This window comes from Aotus nancymaae, unplaced genomic scaffold (assembly GCF_030222135.1).
Source record: "Aotus nancymaae isolate 86718 unplaced genomic scaffold, 86718_ANA_hifiasm-v0.15.2.pri h1tg000108l, whole genome shotgun sequence".
NCBI lineage: Eukaryota > Metazoa > Chordata > Mammalia > Primates > Aotidae > Aotus > Aotus nancymaae.
In genome coordinates, this window is record NW_026988523.1 from 23,682,356 (window position 1) to 23,704,274 (window position 21,919).

General features: G+C 36.7%; 1 protein-coding gene and 1 long non-coding RNA gene across 2 annotated transcripts in view; one reads left to right on the plus strand and one right to left on the minus strand.

The window, feature by feature from the left end:
- The window catches only part of LOC135272306 (uncharacterized), a 191,933-nt gene that overhangs the window by 90,848 nt on the left and 79,166 nt on the right, over positions 1 to 21,919 (minus strand). The gene's annotated exons all lie outside the window — the stretch shown is intronic.
- On the plus strand, positions 5,255 to 9,550 carry RGS1 (regulator of G protein signaling 1). Its single transcript, XM_012444682.3, has 5 exons — positions 5,255 to 5,450; positions 5,811 to 5,891; positions 6,297 to 6,358; positions 7,741 to 7,904; positions 8,658 to 9,550. Exons 1-5 carry the CDS (start codon positions 5,314 to 5,316, stop codon positions 8,841 to 8,843), a joined length of 630 nt encoding a protein of 209 aa, XP_012300105.2. The 5' UTR covers positions 5,255 to 5,313; the 3' UTR covers positions 8,844 to 9,550.

The following is a 21,919-nucleotide window of genomic DNA, read 5'->3' on the forward strand; positions in this document are numbered from 1 at the left end:
AAAAGTGGTTTAATTGGCTTACGATTTTGCAGCCTGTACAGGAAGCATAGAGCTGGCATCTGCTTCTGGGGAAGCCTTAGGAAGCTTCCAATCATGCCAGAAGACTAAGGGGGAGCAGATGTCTCACATGGCAGGAGTAAGAACAAGAGACAGTTGTGGGAGAGAGGGGCCACTCTCTTTTAAACAATCAGAGCTCGAGAGAACTTACTCAGCATTATGAAGACAGCACCAACCCATGAGGGATTCTCCCCCATGATCCAATCACCTACCACCAGGTCCCATCTCAAACACTGGGAATTACAATTCAACAAGAAATTAAGAGAGAACACAGAGCCAAATTATATCACCTTCCTTTACAAATCCTCTACATGCACATATTTGAGCACTTCCATCATTTTTTTTGCATTGTCATTGTTATGTAACAGAACATTCTATCCCAACTCCAAATAATGTGTCAGTGTTCATTCAGCATTAGTTCTCCACTTACTTGGGTTTGGGAGTAAGGCACCTGCTTCTGTACTTAACTAAATCTTATTTGCAAAGCACAGTCTAGAGTCAGATATAACTGCTCTCTCTTGTCAAAAGGATTGTAAGTGATAGTGTGACATTAAATGACAATAAATCCAATGTGGAATAAGTATACAAGAGATGGTACAATCCAAAGATTTCCTCAGTGCTTTCAAGCATGTTTTGGAACATGGGCCTATTATTGAGAACTTAACTGGTAAAATTATATTTAGAGTGAATGAGGCTTATTGAATCACATAAACTCAGTTTACTGAAGGTCTCATGTTCTATTTTCTTGTAAATTCTCAAATTATAGAAAGGAGGCAGTCAGTGTTGACTGAAAGATTAGAGCACAGTGAGAAAAAGAAACTAGATTCTTATCTTGCCCAGTTGTACTTACTGAGATCATTGTTCAGTGTGTTGCAGATATTTGCTCTTATTAAAACCCATAATATTTCTTAACAAAATCATAAGCAAATCTAAAATGTTTTATTGTTTCCTTTATACATAATATAAAGTTTTCACCAACCCTCTATACACACAGAGAAAAACCCTTCTAAACTAACCTTTGTTGCAGCTTTTCCAAATTTTCAAATAAACTCTATGGAATTTAGCTGAAACACTTTTAGTAGCCTTGCCTATAAACCTTGAAGACCCAGGAAGCTCTAAGTGGTTATACTAATTCAACAAAGTCATACAGAGTCTTTTTAAAGTTTGGAAAGATGTGTGAGTACATATGAGATTCATCTTTCCACGATCCTCCAACATAAAACAGGTGTCTACTTGCTAAAGACCAGTTTCTCCAGTGCAGCCATTTGAACTTTCCAAGGGATGCAAAATAAAAATGCAGAAGCAAGCATATAATAGATATGTGTTGATTTTATAGCAAAGACAGTAGTATTTTGCTTCCTTTCCAATAGTTCCAGAGCTAATTACTCTTCTGTGTTCTTTCCTCTGTGCATTCCTCTCTGATGATACCTCTCACAAGTATCTGTCAGCCCTACTACACAGTGAATCCCTTAAGATGGAGATTCATTCATCTTGGTATCTGCAGTACCTTATGTGTTATACACTGTAGGAATGCAATTAAAGTTTGTTGAATCAAGACATTTTGTTTCAATGGATCAAACTATCTGTTCACGTCACTGACTTTTCCAATATAGATACATTTTTATTTTAAAATAGAATCTTACACTCATCATTATCCCTTGTCTCACAATTCTAATATCCATAACAAGATTTTAGCAACATTTTAAAGGTTCAAACAACATCAAGTTTAAGCAAAGCACTCCCTACTAGTATTCCAGTAATTAGAGTAATTGAAACCAAATGTAAATTCAGTTCAGGAAAGATTAAAATTTTCCTTATTTTTCCTATCAATATCAATAGCCATAATCTGAAATGTCTTACCGAACCAATCTCCTACATATTTTAAAATATAACACTGGGAGGCCGGGCGCAGTGGCTCACATCTATAATCCCAGCACTTTGGGAGGCCGAAACGGGTGGATCACGAGGTCAAGAGATCGAGACCATCCTGGTCAACACGGTGAAACCCCGTCTCTACTAAAAATACAAAAATTAGCTGGGCATGGTGGCGCACACCTGTAGTCCCAGCTACTCGGGAGACTGAGGCAGAAGAATTGCTTGAACCCAGGAGACGGAGGTTGCAGTGAACCGAGATCACGCCATTGCACTCCAGCCTGGGTAACAAGAGCAAAACTCCGTCTCAAAAAAAAAATAAATAAAATAAAATAAAATATAACACTGGGAATTTTAGGGAAAGAAAACTATTTTGTATACTATAATGATGGATACATATAATGATACATCTGTCAAACTCATAGAATGTAAAGCACCAACAGAGAACTCTAATGTAAACTATAGATTTTAGATAATAATGCTGTGTAGCCGTAGTTTCATCAATTGCAACAAATATTTCATACTAGTGAGGGATGGTGCTGGTGGCACTAGAGGTGAGGTGAAGGGTGCAGAGTATGTGGGAACTCTGTACTTTCCACTCAATTTTACTGTAAACCTAAAGCCACTGTAAAAATGAAGTCCATTAATTTTTCTTAAAAAAGAAAAAGATAACACTAAGACCACATGAAGTATTCCTTTTCGTAGAACTCCAACCTAGACCTTTTAGCACAGTTTCATAGAGGAAAAACTGACATCCAGATTGTCTGTGAGACCCACTGTTTCTTCTACTGGCTTTTTTGAAATCCTCTACAATTTCAACCAAAGTCATTGATTCAATACAGTTACAATTTGACAGTTTATCGTTTCCTAATGAATTTTACAAAGAGGGGCCAGAGAGTGGCAACCTCTTTAAAATTAGTACAGAACTTTCAATGCCTGGCCTTGCACTCGTCAGAACTTGCTGGTACAACTTGACCAAATTTGCCTTGTTCTGGCACAAATATCAACTTTGCCTGGATTAGCAAATAGCCTCTGAGAGAGAAGTTGCATTACTACATGACTAAGGTGACCTCAACAGCCAATTGTGATACAGGAATTTTGAAAGAACTCCCTCTTTCAAGAGTTTATATTTCTATTCAAATGTGGAAGCATGCAACTGTAAATGCACGCGCTTCGAAATCTATATTGAGGTGTAGCAAAACACTGGGAGCTTCAGAGCAATTCCTAAATACACAAGAGGCAAACGTTTACTTTGATCTCCGACCAGAGTTTCTTAACATGGTGTCAAGAAAACATTATTTCAAAAAACTATTTTCCCTATCTAAAGAGCATTTAATTATTTAACAAGTTAGGAGCCCAACATTTCCCAAACTGACTTGGCCCTATAACTTTGGGGGCTCCTGCTGTTCTTCTTTGGAAGCTGTCAGTGTATTTGGATGATAATAATAGCAGGCTGTTACAAATAATTTTTACATCATTTTACTCTAACATAACTTACTCACAGTTATCTAGAGGAGTGAGAGGACACTAGATAAACAAACATGAACAATGCTGAAGATTTTAACAGGAAAGTAAGTATGGACTGAACCACAGGAAGTATACAAACAAATGCCTTCATGTCATCAGTCTTTGAGCTTCATCAGTTTCATTCAGGTCACTTCCAAAGTGGCCAGCTCATCTCACTAGATCTCTTTCTTGATGCATCATGTTATCTTCCCAACATAAAATGATGCTTGTTACATACAACAGAATGAGTTCATTATACTGAAGTTAATGACTATAAGTGAAATTTATAATATTGTAAATTGTTTTCTTCAAATATTTACTCCCTTCCCTTATCAGCTTTACCTAATACCATTAGCAGCTTCTCTAAGTAAAGTCTTTTTTGTCCTTTTAAAGGAAAGTATTGTCCTTTCAGGGGTAAAATCCAAGGAAGCTTAAGTTAAACTGGGTACTCTATAAATAAGCCACATTTGCTATATAAACTCTTGAAAGCCTATATTTTACTAACCTCTCTATCCTGATAAATGATTAGTCACCTAGTTCCTTGAGTTTTGTTTTGTTTGTTTTTTAAACTTTAATCTCAATTGAAGCTAAAACTATTACCTCTCCAGAGATACTGCCAAAATGTGAAAGATCATTACTTAAGAAGTATACATTATTGGTCTACCCAAATAGACTTCTATTTTACCTTAAGCAGTTTTTCCTCTGATACTGTGGCTGTTGTATCAGTATATTTACATATTATGTCATATTTGTATATAATTAAACATTTATTTATTTATTTGAGACAGAGTCTCACTCTGTCACCCAGGCTGGAGTGCAATGGCACGATCTCTGCTCACTGCAAACTCCACCTCCCAGGTTCAAGCGATTCTCTTGCCTCTGCCTCCTGAGTAGCTGGGATTACAGGCAGGTGCCATCATGCCCAGCCAATTTTTGTATTTTTAGTAGAGACGGGGTTTCAACATCTTGGCCATGCTGGTCTTGAACTCCTGACCTTGTGATGCACCCGCCTCGGCCTCCCAAAGTGCTGGGATTACAGGTGTGGGCCACTGCGCCCAGCCAATATTTATTTTTTTAATTTGTTTTAATGAAACTTTAATCTTTTCCTAAACAGTAATATGCAAAAATCAAACGTTGATATACTAATCAGATTCTTAATAAATAATAATATTAAAAGCCATGTAGCCTTTAAAATCATCTTATGTATCACCAGTAGGATATCTAGCATACACCATGGAAAATACTAACATGGAAATTTCCTGCCATGGAAATAAGGGATGAGAATGGGAGTGGGAAAACGTGAAAATAGCCTCTCATAACTCTCCTTCCTTTCAGATATGTGCAAAAATAATTAAACAAAAATTATTTGTTTACTTTGCACTGCTTCCTGAGAAGAAAAGAACTCTTAAAGTATTTTGATCAGATGAATTTTATAGTCAAGGAGTATCCAAATCATTAAGTAAGATACAACTCTATGTGATGGATTTCTATGTGAGTTTCTATGTGATAAATTAATATACCAAATGAAACAGTTTACTGAAACATGCAACTTTTAAAAGAAACAAATATCCTCCAGAACCAAAGATGATGCTGTTAATGTTTTAGACATGTGACATGTGTGTGTAGTTCTGTGTGTTTAATTTTCTTTCTTTCTAATCAAGTGACCTGTTCTCGTTTGGTTAAGTTTCAACCACAAGACATCACTGTATGCTTATTTTTTTTCAAGATACACGTCACAGCACACCAAGAAAGGGGGAACTTCCAGTGTCTGTGGTAATATCACTTGATAAACAGACTCCCTTAAACACAAGTGCCTGTCTGCATTTTACTATATAAAGCAGCAGAGACGTTGACTAGCGCATATTTGCTAAGAGCACCATGCGAGCAGCAGCCATCTCCACTCCAAAGTTAGACAAAATGCCAGGAATGTTCTTCTCCGCTAACCCAAAGGAATCGAAAGGAACCACTCATTCACTTTTAGACGACAAAGTGCAAAAAAGGAGGCCGAAGACTTTGTAAGTTTGTTCAGAGTCTCACTTGTGAGTTTTAACAGGTTATCTTTAATGGCAGAAGGATTGAGAATGAATGGAAGAGAATGTGAGCATTTAGATTAGCCCTGATCAGAGGGATTAATTGCCTGTTGTGAGTAATAAGTAATATTCAGTTATAATAAAAAAATAAACTTGATATGGCATTAAATTGGGTAGTTTTTCTTGACATTGACTCATAAAAATGAGCTCTATTTGAATATAGCAAAATGTTGTATCAATAATTTTTAGTATTGCCTTATTCCTTATAGAAATTTATTCTATGTCTTCTGACAAATAAAATGAATTCTGAAGAAATATGAATATTCACTTTTATGTCTTTTGTAGTGGAATGGATATGAAAGCATACCTGAGATCTGTGATCCCACATCTGGAATCTGGAATGAAATCTTCCAAGTCCAAGGACATGTAAGTACATGAATACAATGAACTATCATGATCATTTACAACAGCAACCTATGCATTGTCTCTATCTCCCAGCAAGGGGTAAATACTGTGCACAGCAGACTTCATTTCTTTTAAGAAACATGTCAAACAAATTTAGACTATATCAGTACCAATGTAAATTGAATACAAATGTGTGTGCAAACATATTGGGTTTTATCTACTTGGAATTTTTTCATATTTTATTGGCAGTTATTTTCATAACTATAGTAAGTCTAAGGGAAGATTTGTTTTTTGTGAATAAATTTTAATGTATTTATTAGAACTAGTTTTAGTTTGTGAAGTTATCAAAATGTAACAGCCATTTTTATTTCATTTGGGCTTACATTTAAAAAGTTTGCTAATGTATGTAAATTTTGTCCCCCGTAGACTTTCTGCTGCCGAAGTAATGCAATGGTCTCAATCTCTGGAAAAACTTCTTGCCAACCAAAGTAAGTATAACTACTGAATGTTTCTGGGTTCAGCTCAACATTCTGGCTTCACTAAATATAGTATTCTGGATACTATACAGGATAGTAAGCAAAAAGTTGCATTCTAGTTTGTCTGTGGTTACTGATAACTTCAGCATAGTATGCCTCTTAATTATGCTGACTTAGCACTCAACTTTGCCAAATCCTTTTAGACAAATTTGCTAAGACAATTAGGTGTTTTCAAAGATCATTATAGAGATAAAATTAAACATTGTGCTGGGATTCTGATATGTAAAGCTTTTAAAACTAAGCCCAATATTTTAACATGTACATTGCCATTTTGACATCTGCCTAAAGAATGTATTTTTGTACACTTGTATGTAACAAGAATGATTCATTCATTCAATTAATTATCTTATCTTTCATACATCATCATTCATCTCACCCTTACATAGAGGACACTGTAGAGGTACCAAGTATTCAAAATCAAAGACAGTCTCTTACTGCCCTGAAGGTGGTTGAGATAACATAAATAACTGCATTATTATAACATGATAGTTGTTATAACATAAATATGATAGAAGGATTTTTAAGCACGAACAGTCTTGTGGAGATTTTCTGATGAGATAAGGTAAAGAATGAAATCAGCTTTCTTTCCCCTTGCTTTAGGCATTAAAATTCTACTGAGATTATGACCTTTTTCAGAGGTGTAGATGAGCAGCGCCGTCTCTATCTCTAAAGAGTGAGATTATTATTTTCACCCCACAGATACCCTAAGGAGCCTCACTTGGGAATCAAGTTGTTCACTCTAGCTCCACTGACTTGGTTTATAATTCAGCTAAACGAATAGATGGCATAGATATGGACCATAAATAGTGCAATACAAAAGTCTCAGTAAACACTAGCAAACATAATCAGTACATCAGGCCTACAGATCATATATAGGCCTAACATTTTCTGGCTACTATGAATTAGATGGAGAAATTATATTTACTAATTATTAATGTGATGTGAAAGCATTTTGTCAGTGTTTGCTTCCCTAGTATACTCTCTACTCTGGCTAAGATTTGGCACATATAAAAAATGGTTTTATATTCAGTGGAACAGAATTTCAATTCAAATAGCAGATAGAAGCGAAGCATAGTTCAGTAGCCACTATTAAGCAGCAATGTGACTGTGAACCAGTTTATCTGGCCCCAGATTCCTCTTTTATGAATGAAGGAATTTCAAATGCCTTCTCATCTCTACAAACTATGGCACAGCTATTCAGCAGTAGCCATCTCTTACTTTGTATGAATAGGATGCTATTGTATTTTTCTTACACATTTCTTCCTCAAATTATTCATTTGTTGGTTCATTCAATTTAATTATCTCCCCCCATCCCCCATCCACTTTCTTTTTAGCTGGTCAAGATGTCTTTGGAAGTTTCCTAAAGTCTGAATTCAGTGAGGAAAATATTGAGTTCTGGCTGGCTTGTGAAGACTATAAGAAAACAGAGTCTGATCTTTTGCACTGCAAAGCAGAAAAGATATATAAAGCATTTGTGCATTCAGATGCTGCTAAACAAGTGAGTATTAAGCTTACCATCGTCGGTTTCTCTGTAAAAAACCCTAAATGCAGAAATAACATTTAATATATACAACAAGATAAAATCCTTTCGGGGTATATAATTTTACTTCTATATACTTAGTCATGTAAACATAGTTCAGTGCAATGAGAATCTAATTTTCTATATTGGTGAAGATTTCAGCACAGTAGAATGAAAAGACTGATTTTACAAAGCCAGCTGCCATGATGAGGGTGAGGAAAAGGGTAAGGATGTCATAATTGACAAGAACTCCGTGTCAGGAAGTTCTTAATGAGTGCTCTCGTTTTGGATAAGAAAATAAAGATTAGCATAATGTATACAATTGCAGCAGCAAAAGTATTTCGAATTAACAGTGGTCCCAGATAAATATTCTTGATCCAAGCAGAAAATAGCAGCAAAAAGAGCCTTCTCCTCCTGTAAATCTTAAATGCCCATATCATTCTTTGTGATATATGAATCATCTTATGTGGATATTTAAATTTTTCATGTCTGCTTCTTCTGCATCTCCCAACTACATTGTGAGCAAACTTGAAACAAAGTCATTTTAGCAATATTTCTTATCTCTTTCACATCTAGTAGAGAGCTGATTCTGGAAAGGCATTTAAGAGATATTTGAATTGATTTAAATGGAGCCTTAAAATCGCTTTCTGAGGTCCTTCAAAAAACACAGTAACATCATAAAATTTGCAATAAATAAGAAGTATATATTAACTAACAAGGATTTCTTTTTAGATCAATATTGACTTCCGCACTCGAGAATCTACAGCTAAGAAGATTAAAGCGCCAACCCCCACATGTTTTGATGAAGCACAAAAAGTCATATATACTCTTATGGAAAAGGACTCTTATCCCAGGTTCCTCAAATCAGATATTTACAAAAATCTTCTAAATGACCTTCAGGCTAATAGTCTAAAGTGACTGGTCCCCTGGCTGAAGAGAACTAAAAGGTAGAATCAAGTACAAAAGGAATGTGCCAGTATGGCTCCCTGGGTGAACAACTTGGCCTTTTTTGGGTGTCTTGACAGGCCAAGGGAGAACAAATGACTCAGAATGTATTAACATGAAACTTGTCCAGGCGCAGAGTTGAAGAAACATAAGCAAGACAAAAACTGAGAGACCGTAGAAGGAAGAAGACACTGTGGTACTGTCATAAAAAACAGTGGAGCTGTGTATTAGAAAGCCCCTCAGAACTGGAAGGCCAGGTAACTCTGGTTACACAGAAGCTGTGACTAAAGGCTAAGAAACGGATTACAACATACTGTTAAGAGTCAAGGTCAACTGACATCTACGCTGCATATTATATAGTTTGTATTGAGCTATTGAAGTCCCTCCCATTAACTCAAAGCATATGTTTCAAAATCACCATTGCTACTATTGCTTGTAGGTGTTATTTTGTTTGTTTTATTGTTTTTGACTTTGGAAGAGATGAACTGTGTATTTAACTTAAGCTATTGCTCTTAAAACCAGGGAGTCAGAATATATTTGTAAGTTAAATTATTAGTATTAATAATAAATGTGGATTTTTTAATTAAAATATATAGAAGCAATTTATGTTTACATGTCCTTGCTACTTTTAAAAACTTGCATTTATTCCTAAGATTTAAAAATAAATAATTCAAAAAAGACTCTTCTGTCTACCATCTCTTTAATATCTAAAACTATTATCTAATGAATACTATATTTTATGTATTAGTTTGGACAGGATTCATCTTTTTTCTCTCTGCTATCACAAGGCACAAAATCAAACAAGTATATGATCTCATGTTCAATGAGAAATTGAAGTCTTTTAAAAAGGGATAGAAAAGTTATTTTAAGAAGTAATCTAATTAACAACATGTACTTTATTGTGAGTTAAAGTTCATAAAACCTAGACATATTTTCTCATTTAACATTCATAGCAATCCTAAGAAAGCTGAGACTCAGAAAAATTAAGTTACTAGTTCCTACCTTAAGGTAACTCTCAAAATTATCTAGCATGTTAAAAAACAACATACACATACCCCTATTTTGGGGTATAAGCAAGACAAAAATAAAAATGACTGAATCAAATCTCCAAAGGGTAGGATACGGGAATCTATATTTAAAAGAAAGCCGCAGGTGATTCTGAAGATGATTTTATAATCCACGGTTGGGAACCTGGGAATTAAGGGACAGTCACAGTGCCAGGGATAGCTCACAAGTCTTCCAATTACAACCTATTCTCCTTCTTCTGTGCAACACTGCCACCCACTGACCAGAAGGCATTTCCTAAATCACTGAAGTCTACAATGGTCCTAAATGTCACCTAAGCAGAAAAACAAGACTCCACAGAAGAGCTGATGTACAGAGAGCCGAAAAATCAAGAGTGTGCATATTCCTGGATAGCCTATACAGCTCTATCTCCCTGCGCACCTGTGCTTTGTATCTTATTCGATAGTCAGTCACTCACACATCATAATGAAATATGGTTAATGTATGGATAATCTCACTATGAACTGGCCCAGTCATCAGGCACACAGCAATGAATGGTAAGGGGCAATATACACATCAGGTATAAACAGAATTATTCTTGAGTTTTCATGGGACAGAGTTTAAATCAGTTCCACTTTATGCTTTATTCCATACTTTATCAGGTCACCTTGTAACAGAAACTTGGGAATCCAGTGATAATAATAATAATGATAATAAGCAGCAGCAGCACCAGTTTTCTCTCTCTCCTAACTCATTCCATCACCAAATTCTGTCAGCCATTCTTCTACAATCAGTGTCTGTGGTTGGCACATCACTGGTGTTTTTTAAGTATCTCTGTCCTAGTATAGACTTCCATGGTTTACCAATTCACATGACATGTTCTTTGTCTTTCCAGTCTCTTTTCTTTAATCTATACTCTGAACAGCCACAAACAACATCTTCTGAAACACAGATTTGGCCACGTCATGTCCCATGACACATAAAAGGAAGTACAAATGTCTCCCTCTGGGCTTCAAAACCCTCCCCGTGTAACCTTCATGGGATAACTCTCATTACTCACCTTTGGGTATCCTTCCTACTTTGAGTCACACTGGATTACTGACCTTATCTTGTACAATTCCAAGGCTTCACTACCTCCAGCCTTTGCTTACACTCTACTCTCTATCTAAAATGCCCTTTCCTAACGCCTCCCAGTTTTCAAAGTTAAAGCAATTCTCCAAGGTTTTCTTTGTTTGTTTTGTGTTTTGTTTTGTTTTAAGACAGGCTTGCCTAGGCTGGAGTGCAATGGTGTGATCATGGCTCACTGCAACCTTGACCACCTGGGCTCAAGTGATCCCGCTGCCTCAGCCTCCCAAGTAGCTCCCAAGTAGCTTCTAAGGACTGTCACATCAATCAGAGTCCAGTCCTTCAAGACTGTGAGGAGCAAGAAGTGCCACCGTCTAATACACTCACCAGTCACACAATAAATGCTGCTGGTTCTTCTCTTGACAAAATGCCAAAAACCATTTGATTTTGGACAGAGATCAAAACAAGCAACCTCTTTATTTTGACCAAAAAAAAAAAAAAAAAAAAAATAGGCAACCTGGTTGCGTAGATTCAAAATAATGTAATGTAAAATACTTGAAAAGATAATTTTTCTTTTTATTGTTACTTTTTCTTTTCTTTTCTTTTCTTTTTTTTCTTTCTCTTGTTTTGGAAATGCAGTCTCACTCTATTGCCCAGGCTGGAGTGCAACTGTGTGATCTTGGCTCACTGCGACCTTCACCTTCCGGGTTCAAGTGATTCTCCTGGCTTAGTCTCCCAAGTAGCTGGGACTACAGGCACACACCACCACCCCCAGCTTTTTTTTGTATTTTTAGTAGACACAGGGTTTCACCATGTCACCCAGGCTGGTCTCAACTTCTGACCTCAAGTAATACACCTGCCTTAGCCTTTCAATGTGCTGGGATTACAGGCATGAGCCTCCATGCCCAGCCTATTGTCATTTTCTGTTACGATGTGATTGTTTCATTAGATCATTCACAGAATATAATTAGAGCTAGTGATATCTACTTTTTAAAAAATTTGATCCAACTGAACAATCTGATTTTCAGTTCACAGGCTATGTTCTGTTGTGATAATAAAGTAATGCAGTAAACAATATGCGTGGCTAAAAATCAAAAATGTTTTTTACAATTTACTTTTCTCAAGTTGATTTTGAAGTACTTTCCAATATCCTTATTCCGGAAAGCTACAAATCAATGGAGATGAAAATGTGAATAATGATGTCTCATAAAAATTGAATATTCACCCATTTAGCCTACGTCGAATAAAGTTCAAGTTTCTTTGTTTCTGTGCGCAAACATGGGCTGTATTATACCAGTAGGAATCTTTGACAGTTTATTGCTGGAAATAAGAATTTATAAAATTTGTGAGGGAAAAATATAGTAAAAGGTGGTTTAAAATTCCATCAATATAAATTATTTTTATATAGCTATAGAATTTTTTCAAGACCAGGATAAAAACATCTATAGAACAAAAATTACCAGTCACAGAAATGATTCTACCCTTTTTGTTGAGAACAATATCTTGAAGCTAAAACGGTATCATCCTAATAGCAAAATTTCATATCTTACTATATGCCTAACCCAAATGAAACCTTCCTACAAAAAATAGAGACAAAATACAGAAACTTCTATGGATATTTCTCTACAGTCAACATTTGACTTGGTATGTAGTTCTCAGTGACTCCTTTACTTTGAATCTGAAAACAGGACAAAAAGAAAAAGACAGAAAGAGGTGGGGGGAAGGGAAAGGAAAAGGGAGATGGGAAGAGGGAGGGAGAGAAGGGAGGACAGGAGGAAGGGAGAGAGAGAGAAGAAGAAAACAGAAAAGAAAAAGGAAAAAGCATTGGTGAAGCATTTTAATATATCTCATTTGATCATTTGAATGACTGAAGTGTCATACTTTTAATATTTTACCTTCTCAAATTGAAATTTTAAGCCAAAAAAGGATTTTGCTATAATTTAGAGTTGGCTATATAAATTTATTATAAAACATCCATAACTTCCATAATGATAGATTAGGCTGGGAATGTCAATCTAAGTCCAATAGAACCAAATTTAGAAACCTATGGGAACCATGCCTTAATTTGGAATATTGCCCCCATTTAGGGAAGATCTAAATGGTACACCTGATGACTAAGAAAGGCGTCCAGCTTGCAGGATTAGGGAGTTGATTTATTTGAATAAGAAGAAACACTGTATTGTAAGCAATGTTTTAATTTAGAAAACTTTGTTGGTTATGTTTGTTATGTTTTAGAATTTAATGCTTACATCCTCTTTGCTCCCTCTCCGGTCAAACTCTGTAGCATGGTCAGATGTCTTGGAGCCACCTAGCTGAGTATGTTAAATTCAAATATTTTAGGGAGCATTTCAAATGAACACTCTGTATGTCACTCAAAAGAAAGAAAAACCAGCCCTCTGCACTTCTCAAATAAAAACTATAAGACTTTCTGGAAGATTTCCTTAGCAAATTTGTTATTCAAATAATAACATTATAATAGACATTGGCTTTGTTCATCCAGGAAAAGTACTGGATTTGTTTTTGTTCTATGTTTAACTTTCACTTTTACTTTTACTTGTTATAATATTAGCTGGATTACTTTGTCCTTTATTTTTTTCTTTTTTTTTCACAGAGAAGGGACGTTAGGGTGGATCTTGAAGAACAAATATAAACCAATCAGGGAGAAAGGAGTGAGAACTTTCGAGATGCAGGGAATAGTCTTAAAAAGTCAGGAAATTATGGGAAAAAAAATACTGTGTTCAGCAATAGTGATTTATTTAGTTTGACTGGAATATATAGGGAAAGAGAAAGTATAAGAGGTAAAGCTAAAAGGGTAGTTTGGGGCAGATTCAGAGAGAAGATACAGTCTACTCCAAAGAGTGTGAATTTTTATCTTTTACATGATAGGTAACCACTGACATTTTAAAGAAAAGTATAAAGTCATAATTGTTTCTGAATGTCTACTATGGGACAGGCACTGTGCTGGATACATGTGTTACCTGTTTAATCCACATTAAACTTCTTTGAGATAAGTATTGTTAGGCTCATTTTATTGATCCACAAATGCAGAAACAAGTGGAAAAAAAAATCTAACATATAACTAGTGGATGGCAGATCTACGACTGGAACCTAGGTTTGTGTCTTTCCAAAGACTCTCCATTACCTCATGATTCTTCATGAAAGGAAGATGATTTCTTTGTGTTTTAAAAAGGGTAATTCTAGATTCTTGCAAAAGAATACATAAATGAGGAAGGAAAGCCAAATATGAGGCTGGTTTTGTAGCCCAGCAAACGAGAATCCAAGCCTGAAAAAGGGCAGTAATCAAGACAACGGGAAGGACAGGGAGAATAGGCAATACTTGGAGAGCAATTTGCTTCGATGAATAATTAATAGAGAGCAATATAGGATACATCTGAGGTGACTGGGCTGAGCTCCCAAGATTACAGCAATGTCCTTTGCTCTAACATACTGTTGATGAGGTCCTTCCATTACAAATGCTCATTAAACAATTTGGAAATAGAATATGGCAGCACTGGAGGAAGATTAAAGTATACACCTTCAAGAGTTTCCACATGCAAAATAAATTATGCAGTATTTTCAGTAGATAATGGTTTATTCCAATCAACATGTATATGAAACATTCCACATGTTTTCTCTCAAAGCTCACTTTTATCTTGGACAAAAGCAGAGGCTTCAAGATACCATCCAGGCTGAGAACAAAAACAAGGATCAAGAGACTCAAAAGAATTGCAGCAAGTAATAGCTCTAAGGTCAAAGCACCTTTTACAGACAGGAAACAAAACCAGAATCTAGGATTCAGGCCAAGAGATGGGCAAAAAAAAAAAAAATCTGTCAAACACAAACGAAAGCCATCACAGGTATCCACAGCACTAGACAGCGTGGAGGTGTGTGATAAAATCAACAGTGGGGCAGGAATTCTGTCTCCTCCTGCGGGAGGTGGGTCTATGTGACTGGTGGAATGATTGCAGTGTTCACTTCTTGACAACAGAGACAAAAATAGGACTGAGGACTTAACGTAGCCAGTCACTCTTTTGGCAGATTTTTTCAGTTCAATCATCCTTGCCTTAACTCCTCAAAATGAGTGGAGGTGTTTTTTTAGCCTTCATTTTTGCATCGAGAAAAACAACTGGAATGATGTAAATTTCAGATATTCTCCCATCCCCCTAAAGTATACACTGCTAGTCTAGTCAAACTAGAAAGTGAAAAATTCAGTAGGCTTGGTTTAAGTCAGTAAGATCAACACATTTCGCTCTGGTTTCATCTTTTATCCTCTGCCTTGTAACCCTCAGCATGAATTAGCTATAAAAACAGATTGTACTCCTAGCCTACTGCTTTTCTCTTAAATCAGCCAGTTAATGTGAGAAATGACCCACTATGAAGAAGTAATAGGTAGAACATGTTCCCATGAGAAGAGCTAAATAAGATACTCCCAAAAATGTTTATTTGGCATAATTTTGACTAGATTGGTTACAATTTATACTGTCTATAGGAAGTACTAAAGTAGTCTAGAAAAGAGTTTAATCATTAATCAATAAATTAATATATTCACCATTAATGACCCTTGCTATGTGCCATAAGCCTCACTAGGTGCTAGAGCCATCTAAATGATAAATAATAAGGTAAAAACAAATGCACTATGCACTTGGAAAGAAGGGTGCGAATGAATTGTAGTAAAATAGACTATAAGCATTATAAAAGAGGTATAAAGGAGAGAAAAGTAAGATTGCCTGATAGATGACCTGCCTAAGGGCTCTCTTCAGGTCCCTGGGAAAAAGTCAAATGGGACTGGTGGCTCTTCCTCCCCAGAATGGGGATACTGTGCATATCAGCATTGTATGCAACCTCCCTGGGCATCAAGTCACATCAAGTTTTTCTCCCCTTGCAAGTCCTCTCTCTGCTACCACCGAATCAGCTGGGTGCTGTTTACTTCCTTCCAAAGATTCTATTAAAAAAAAAAAAAAAAAAAAACAAGGGGAGGTGTTTGGGAGCAGCAACAGCAAGCTAAACCTGCCTCTTCATGGGATTCTATAAAGCTAAGAAACCATGAACATCCCTCCCCTTCTCTTTCTGCTCCTGTGGAATTCTTGGGGTTTATTTCAACCTTCCATTGACAGACAGAAAAAATGTGTTGTGACAGCTCAGAGGAGAGAGTAGTTCATTCTGTCCTGGAGGAAGTTTATGGCTTCAGAGAAGTAAGAGGTACACAACACAGTGGATTGAATTCAAAGTATACCAAATTATTTTGTGAACTTCTTGATCATTGAATGAATTGCATGCTCTATAACTCACAAATATAAAACTCTGGTATTACTGGGGCCCAAAAGAGCTGGAATAAGTCTGTCCCACTAATTACTAATACTACTTTGCGCACATCCATATCTTTTTATTTTAGCTATAGATAACGTCCAAAACATATTCCATTTGTTTGTTTGTTTTAGGAGATGTGGGAGAGACTGTCTGTCTGTTCACCAGCCTTAGGCCCTCTCCCTGGCACAGGAAGACTAAATTTCCCAATCCTTGTTGAAGTAGACGGCAAATATAGAAACTTCTATGGATGTTTCTATACAGTTAATATTTGACTGGATATTTATTTTCCAGTAGCTCTTTTACCTTAAATTTGTTACTTTATCTCAAATTATAATTTGATGTTTTACCTTGAATTATTAAGGCCACAAAACAGTTCTGTTTGTTGAAATGTGTGCATAAAGAACAGCCACCGGCTGTAGGCTTCGCAATAAGACATCTTAACTCTTCTCTCTTCTCCACACTCTTCCTTCTAGAAGGAGCACTGCTAGAAGCAAAGAACTTGACATTGCAAAGGCATACGAAGGAATCACCCAGAAAAGCCACGCACCTCACATTGGCATTTTTGTGAGTGATCATAAAAGCCATTGACAGGTGGGAATTATTTGTTAGTGTCCCTAGGAAATTTTATCCTAATGAATACAAAGACATTGATATAAATTTAAATCTTTTTCAAAAAGAAACAGTTCCTTATTTCATCTCTAAAGAGATATGGATCCATCCTGGTGGGGGGGAAAAAAACGGGCAATTTCTCTACCACAATGCAGTCTTACTTAGTTCCCATATTAGACAGAGGTTATCTCTCTAACCCTGCGATGTTCCTTGAGATAGAGCTGACTGGAAAATAAGATATAAGCTATAGATGAGAACAATATGTGAAAAGCTTATTTCAGGCACAACTTAGGAGACAAAATGCCAAAAACAACAAGGAAAAGGGAGGTGAGGGCCAAGAAGCAGGAAAAGAATAAGTGATGGAAAATTTCACTACTGAGAAAAAACTACGTGAAATCAAGTTGGCCATGCAACATGTATTTTCCATCCAATTGCTTTGACTCAATTTAGGGCTACATTCCATATAGACATAAATGCTTTCAGGTTAAAACTGGCCAATCATCAAGTATCAGTCAGAATTCTAAGAAAATGTAATGTGCAGCTCTGTAAAGCATACCTGTGGTTACCCGGGATTCAGACAGGAGATGTGAATTTAGTGCATACCAGAAAAACTAGAAGCACGAACTCACAGGGCCAATTTCTCTAAAAGACTACATAACTACCTATGAAATACTTCATCCTATGAGGAGAAAGTTTTGTGATGCACAAATTTGGCCTGAAAACAGTTGGACAGAGCTCGCAGAAACACTACTTTAAGTATGGCTGATGCCTGACACTCACATTGCATTTTGATGCCGGACCAGAGTCTGAGGGAGAGGAGAGAGCAATAAAACGTATGACAAACACTAAGAGGGCAAACTCCCTGAATGTTCTGTGAAGCTTTGAGAACACACAGGAACAGTGTGTCACTCAAGAGACGGTAGGGCATTCTTCCTACTTGGAGTTACAGTTAAACACTGACAGGACCAAGCCCACTGAATTGAAACTCAGATCAGTCTATGGATAGAAAGAACACTACAAGAGGCATTTGCCTCATTAGACATCACCAACACCATGAGCAAACATTTACAGCAGCCTAATTCCTTGTGGAGGAAGGGTGGTCTTAGACGGTCTCCCATGGAATAATGTCCTTCTTCCTACCTAGGTTCTCATTATTTGAGAAAAAAAATTAAAAGATTAAGGTGGAAGCCAAAATATTACTGATACATGTAGGTCAAAGAACATAGCATTGGGAAAGGGTCAAAGGAGCTTGCCTAATGTAGAATTAGCCCAACTCACTACCCAGTGGCAGGTAATGCTAGACTGGGGCAGGGTTCCCACTTGAGGGGCTTCCCATGCGCAGAGGAAGCAAAGTAAAATTATGCTTCTTCCTAAGAGGAAGAAGGAGGCAGGGAGCCTGGCTGAGGGTGACAGGAAACTGGAATGGGGAATAGAAGAGAAGGGCAATGATAACAGTTGTGGCCTCAAGACTAAATACAGTGGTGGTGTTGGTGAAGTTCTTCATTCCTCTGACCTCTTGCAAGATTTCCCCAGAAAAGGAGCTCTTCCAGAACCCAACAACAGCTGTTTTCAGATGGATCTGAACTCACTATATGAAACAGTCATTTCTAGAAGATACAAAGGGTGGATGGTGGTGTACACTGCAGTACACAATCTCCCGTTAGAACTGAGGCTCTTTACCTCCCAGCACCCAGGAATTTTGGCTGCTAACAGCTCACTGATATAGTTGTATTCCAGGAATTGCATTTGGCTTATAGACGCCGCCTCACCAGGTTTGCATATCCTGTTTGACAACACTCTGCAGTCAAGGACTGCTCAGATCACAGTCCAAAGATCTAGGCCCCTTGCCTCAACCGGGTCAGTCCTGAAGAGTCATTCCAGTTCCAAAGCTCCTGCTAGAATCATTTGAGATCTCTGATGCAATACATCATATATTTAAAATTTAATACACATCTACTTCCAAAACATGAGTTTATCAGGTTATAAACTTAGCATATTACATAATAAAATAGTTAAAATTAAATAAGGCAAAATTATCTAAAAGGGAGATTGTTCATTATTTATAAAAAGTATTTAGTCAGGCTATTCTGCAAAAAGGACACAGGGTTAGGTGCTGTGATCAGTCAGACACATATTCTGCTGTCACATGACTATGGTTTGATCCAGAGATGGCACGCGTGCAGCTAAGTATAGCATAAGAAGAGCAAAAGGCCATGCAGGATTCACAACTCTAATAGAAATCCTTTCTTTGATTCCAGAACAGCATTATTAGATAGAAAGAGGTGTTACTCTTCCTATTTTATAGATAGCAAATTAAGCAAGGTAAAGCAATCTACCCAACTAGCATAAAATTTACTTTTTACCTTAAATCCAATAGATTTTTATGGCATTATGACAAATAATTATTTGTTTGGATGATTTATTTGGAGTTGGGGTAAGGAGAAATATAACTGATGCTGATTTGAGGTAAGCGAGACTTACCAGTTATCCAATTTGATGAGGTAATATCTCAGTGATCATCAAAAAGCCTCTAAAGGACATAGATTTTTATACCAGTTAACCATTTTGAGAATTTGATTCTTCTTGCTTGATATCCTTAATTATCTTTGAAATCATTTTTAAAATATTCAATATCCCTGGGATATGCCGGATACAATTTGCTAAATGTATCTGTCAAGCTTCATAGATTAGAATGATGACTTGGTTATTTGCAGACTCACTCCCTAAGTATTTCCACAATTTTGAAACTGCGACTTCACTGAAGGATGTCTGTTTAATAGTAATCAACTCTAAAAATAAAGAACACAGAATTCTTTTTCCAAAATATTGAACTGCAAAATTAGGCTTTTGACAAAGACCCTGCAGTGGCTGGTGAATCATCAAATGGAGAAGGTTTACTCGACTTCTCAAGAGAAGTAAAGAAAGAGCATAAAAACAAAGTGCAATAAAGAAAGAAAAGGAATGGCCAGAGGACTGTCTATTCTGGAGTTAGGCTAAGGAGAATTGTAACTGATGCTGATTTGAGTTAAGAGAGAGTTTCCAGAAAGTAACTGACCAGTGGACCATTACTGAGAGCAAGAAAAGATCCACCTCCCCTGGATATCTGTGGATAGGATAAGGATGGGTTCTGGGAGAGTCAATGCAAAGAGGAAACAGGGATGTTAAAATCACTGAGGAGCAAGACAGAGACCAGGCCAGCATTGTGGGAAATACCCAAAAGGGGGATGTGATGAGCTGGGAAGTGTACGCTGCCACCAAGGAGTCACCTGAGATGTAAAATTATAGAAACAGAGCACTTGCAGTATTCTTTTAGCTTCTGGTCAGAGATTCGTGGCAAAGTTGTCAAATCCTAAAACTGCCTTATCTCAAAGCTGAGGGGAAACCTCTGGTTCCTGAAGTAACAGTGAGGGAAGGAGAAGAAATAGGAACTGAAACAGCAGAATCAAAAAAAGAAGATGAAGAACCAGAAGGAGAAAAGAAGAAAGCCCAGCAAAAGCCTGTATCATCAAAAGTCAAAGGCAAGATGGACAAAATCAACCTGGTGAATGAAGCAGCACATATGGACAACTGTTTTCCTTTTCTATGCTTTTTTTTCTATCTCTGTGTGTGCCTAGACCACCTGGGCTTTCTAAAACACGTGCGCGCACGCGCGCATGTGTGTGTGTGTAACTTAATTTTTAGTTTGATATCTTAATAAACTCAATATATGGCTGGCAGCTGGAACCTAGATATGCGTCCACCCAGCTTCAAGCATGAAGATGATGCTAGTGCCCCAGAGGAGGGGCAAGCTGCCGTTCTAGCCTGGGTCCCTGGATGACCTTGGGAAGCAGAGGATGTCTACCTGACCTGTTACTGCAAGGAGATGTTTCACCATTGCCTTTGAAGGCTCTTTGCTACAACCTTTACTCTAGTTAACACAATAACGTATTTATTATTATTCTGTTTTCCCTGCATATTAGAAAATAAAACAATCTGTATCTCAAGGACTAATTGCAAAAAGTAGCCACAAGGCAGAATATCATTTAATTAGAATACATGGCTGATGGTGATTTAAAATTTTTTCATTAAAACACTCAAGATGCAGCTGGAAATTTTCAGAAAATAATAAAGCTGGTTGATCTCTTACACTCTGTTAACTAAGGAAAACTTAAGAAAGAGATAGATAATAGGACCAGTATTGATGACTGAGTTTTAAGAAACTATTAATACTCCAGAAACAGCAACTCCAGAAAAGTATATAATTAGTAGAATGTTTTAGCCTATGTTTGATAATCAGTTATTCTGGTGTGCATGACTGGTACCTGTGACCACAGTCCAACAAACCTGAAGAGCTAGCACTAGCTCAATTCTACTAAAGTCATGTCCATTACAATTTAATAAGTTTAAAACAATATTTGTCAATTTTGCTGTGACTTGATAAATAATAATGATAATCCTCCATACTGCCCAGAAGGTCTGGTCTCTCTCCATGGTATCCTACTAAAAAGTATTAGATGGCTTACAGGATTGACAAGTGTTCCAGAAATAAATTTCAAGTGAGCAAAACTACTTAATCCCTCAGCCCCCAGGTCTGGTCAGGTCAGGCATGAGGTACCCCAAATCCCAAGGCTGGCCTACCACCCTTGAGAGTATGCACCACAGTGATATGAACAAATTTTATCTTTTTTTATTTTTTAATATGAACCATGATATAAAAAGGGTAGGAAGATAATGACTTAAGAGTTTTCTAAACATGTCCTCAAAATTATTAAGTTTTTTTAAATGACTATTTTCATTTTCATACTTTACTTCTCCACATCATCTGTCGTCCTCAGTGATATACATGTGACCTATGCCAAATGTCGTATATTTTTAAAAGAAATAAACATACTAACTGAAAGTTATTATATTTACCCCCTTTAAATGGCGCCCTCATCATTACTTTGATTTTCCTTCTTTTCTGCATGGGCCATAATGCAACAGAACAGATTTTTCTTTTGACTAAAATTTAAAACTAAAAGCCCTTCACTACTCATTTCCCTTTCAGACAAGCTCACTGAGAACCACACAAAGGGAGATTTTTT

What these genes read in the sequence shown, in the direction of transcription:
- RGS1 (XM_012444682.3), top strand. Translation starts at nt 5,314, where the DNA reads ATGCGAGCAGCAGCCATCTCCACTCCAAAGTTAGACAAAATGCCAGGA. An exon ending in AAAAGGAGGCCGAAGACTTT is followed by an intron (nt 5,451 to 5,810) that starts GTAAGTTTGTTC and finishes TGTCTTTTGTAG; the next exon opens with TGGAATGGATATGAAAGCAT. An exon ending in ATTCAGATGCTGCTAAACAA is followed by an intron (nt 7,905 to 8,657) that starts GTGAGTATTAAG and finishes ATTTCTTTTTAG; the next exon opens with ATCAATATTGACTTCCGCAC.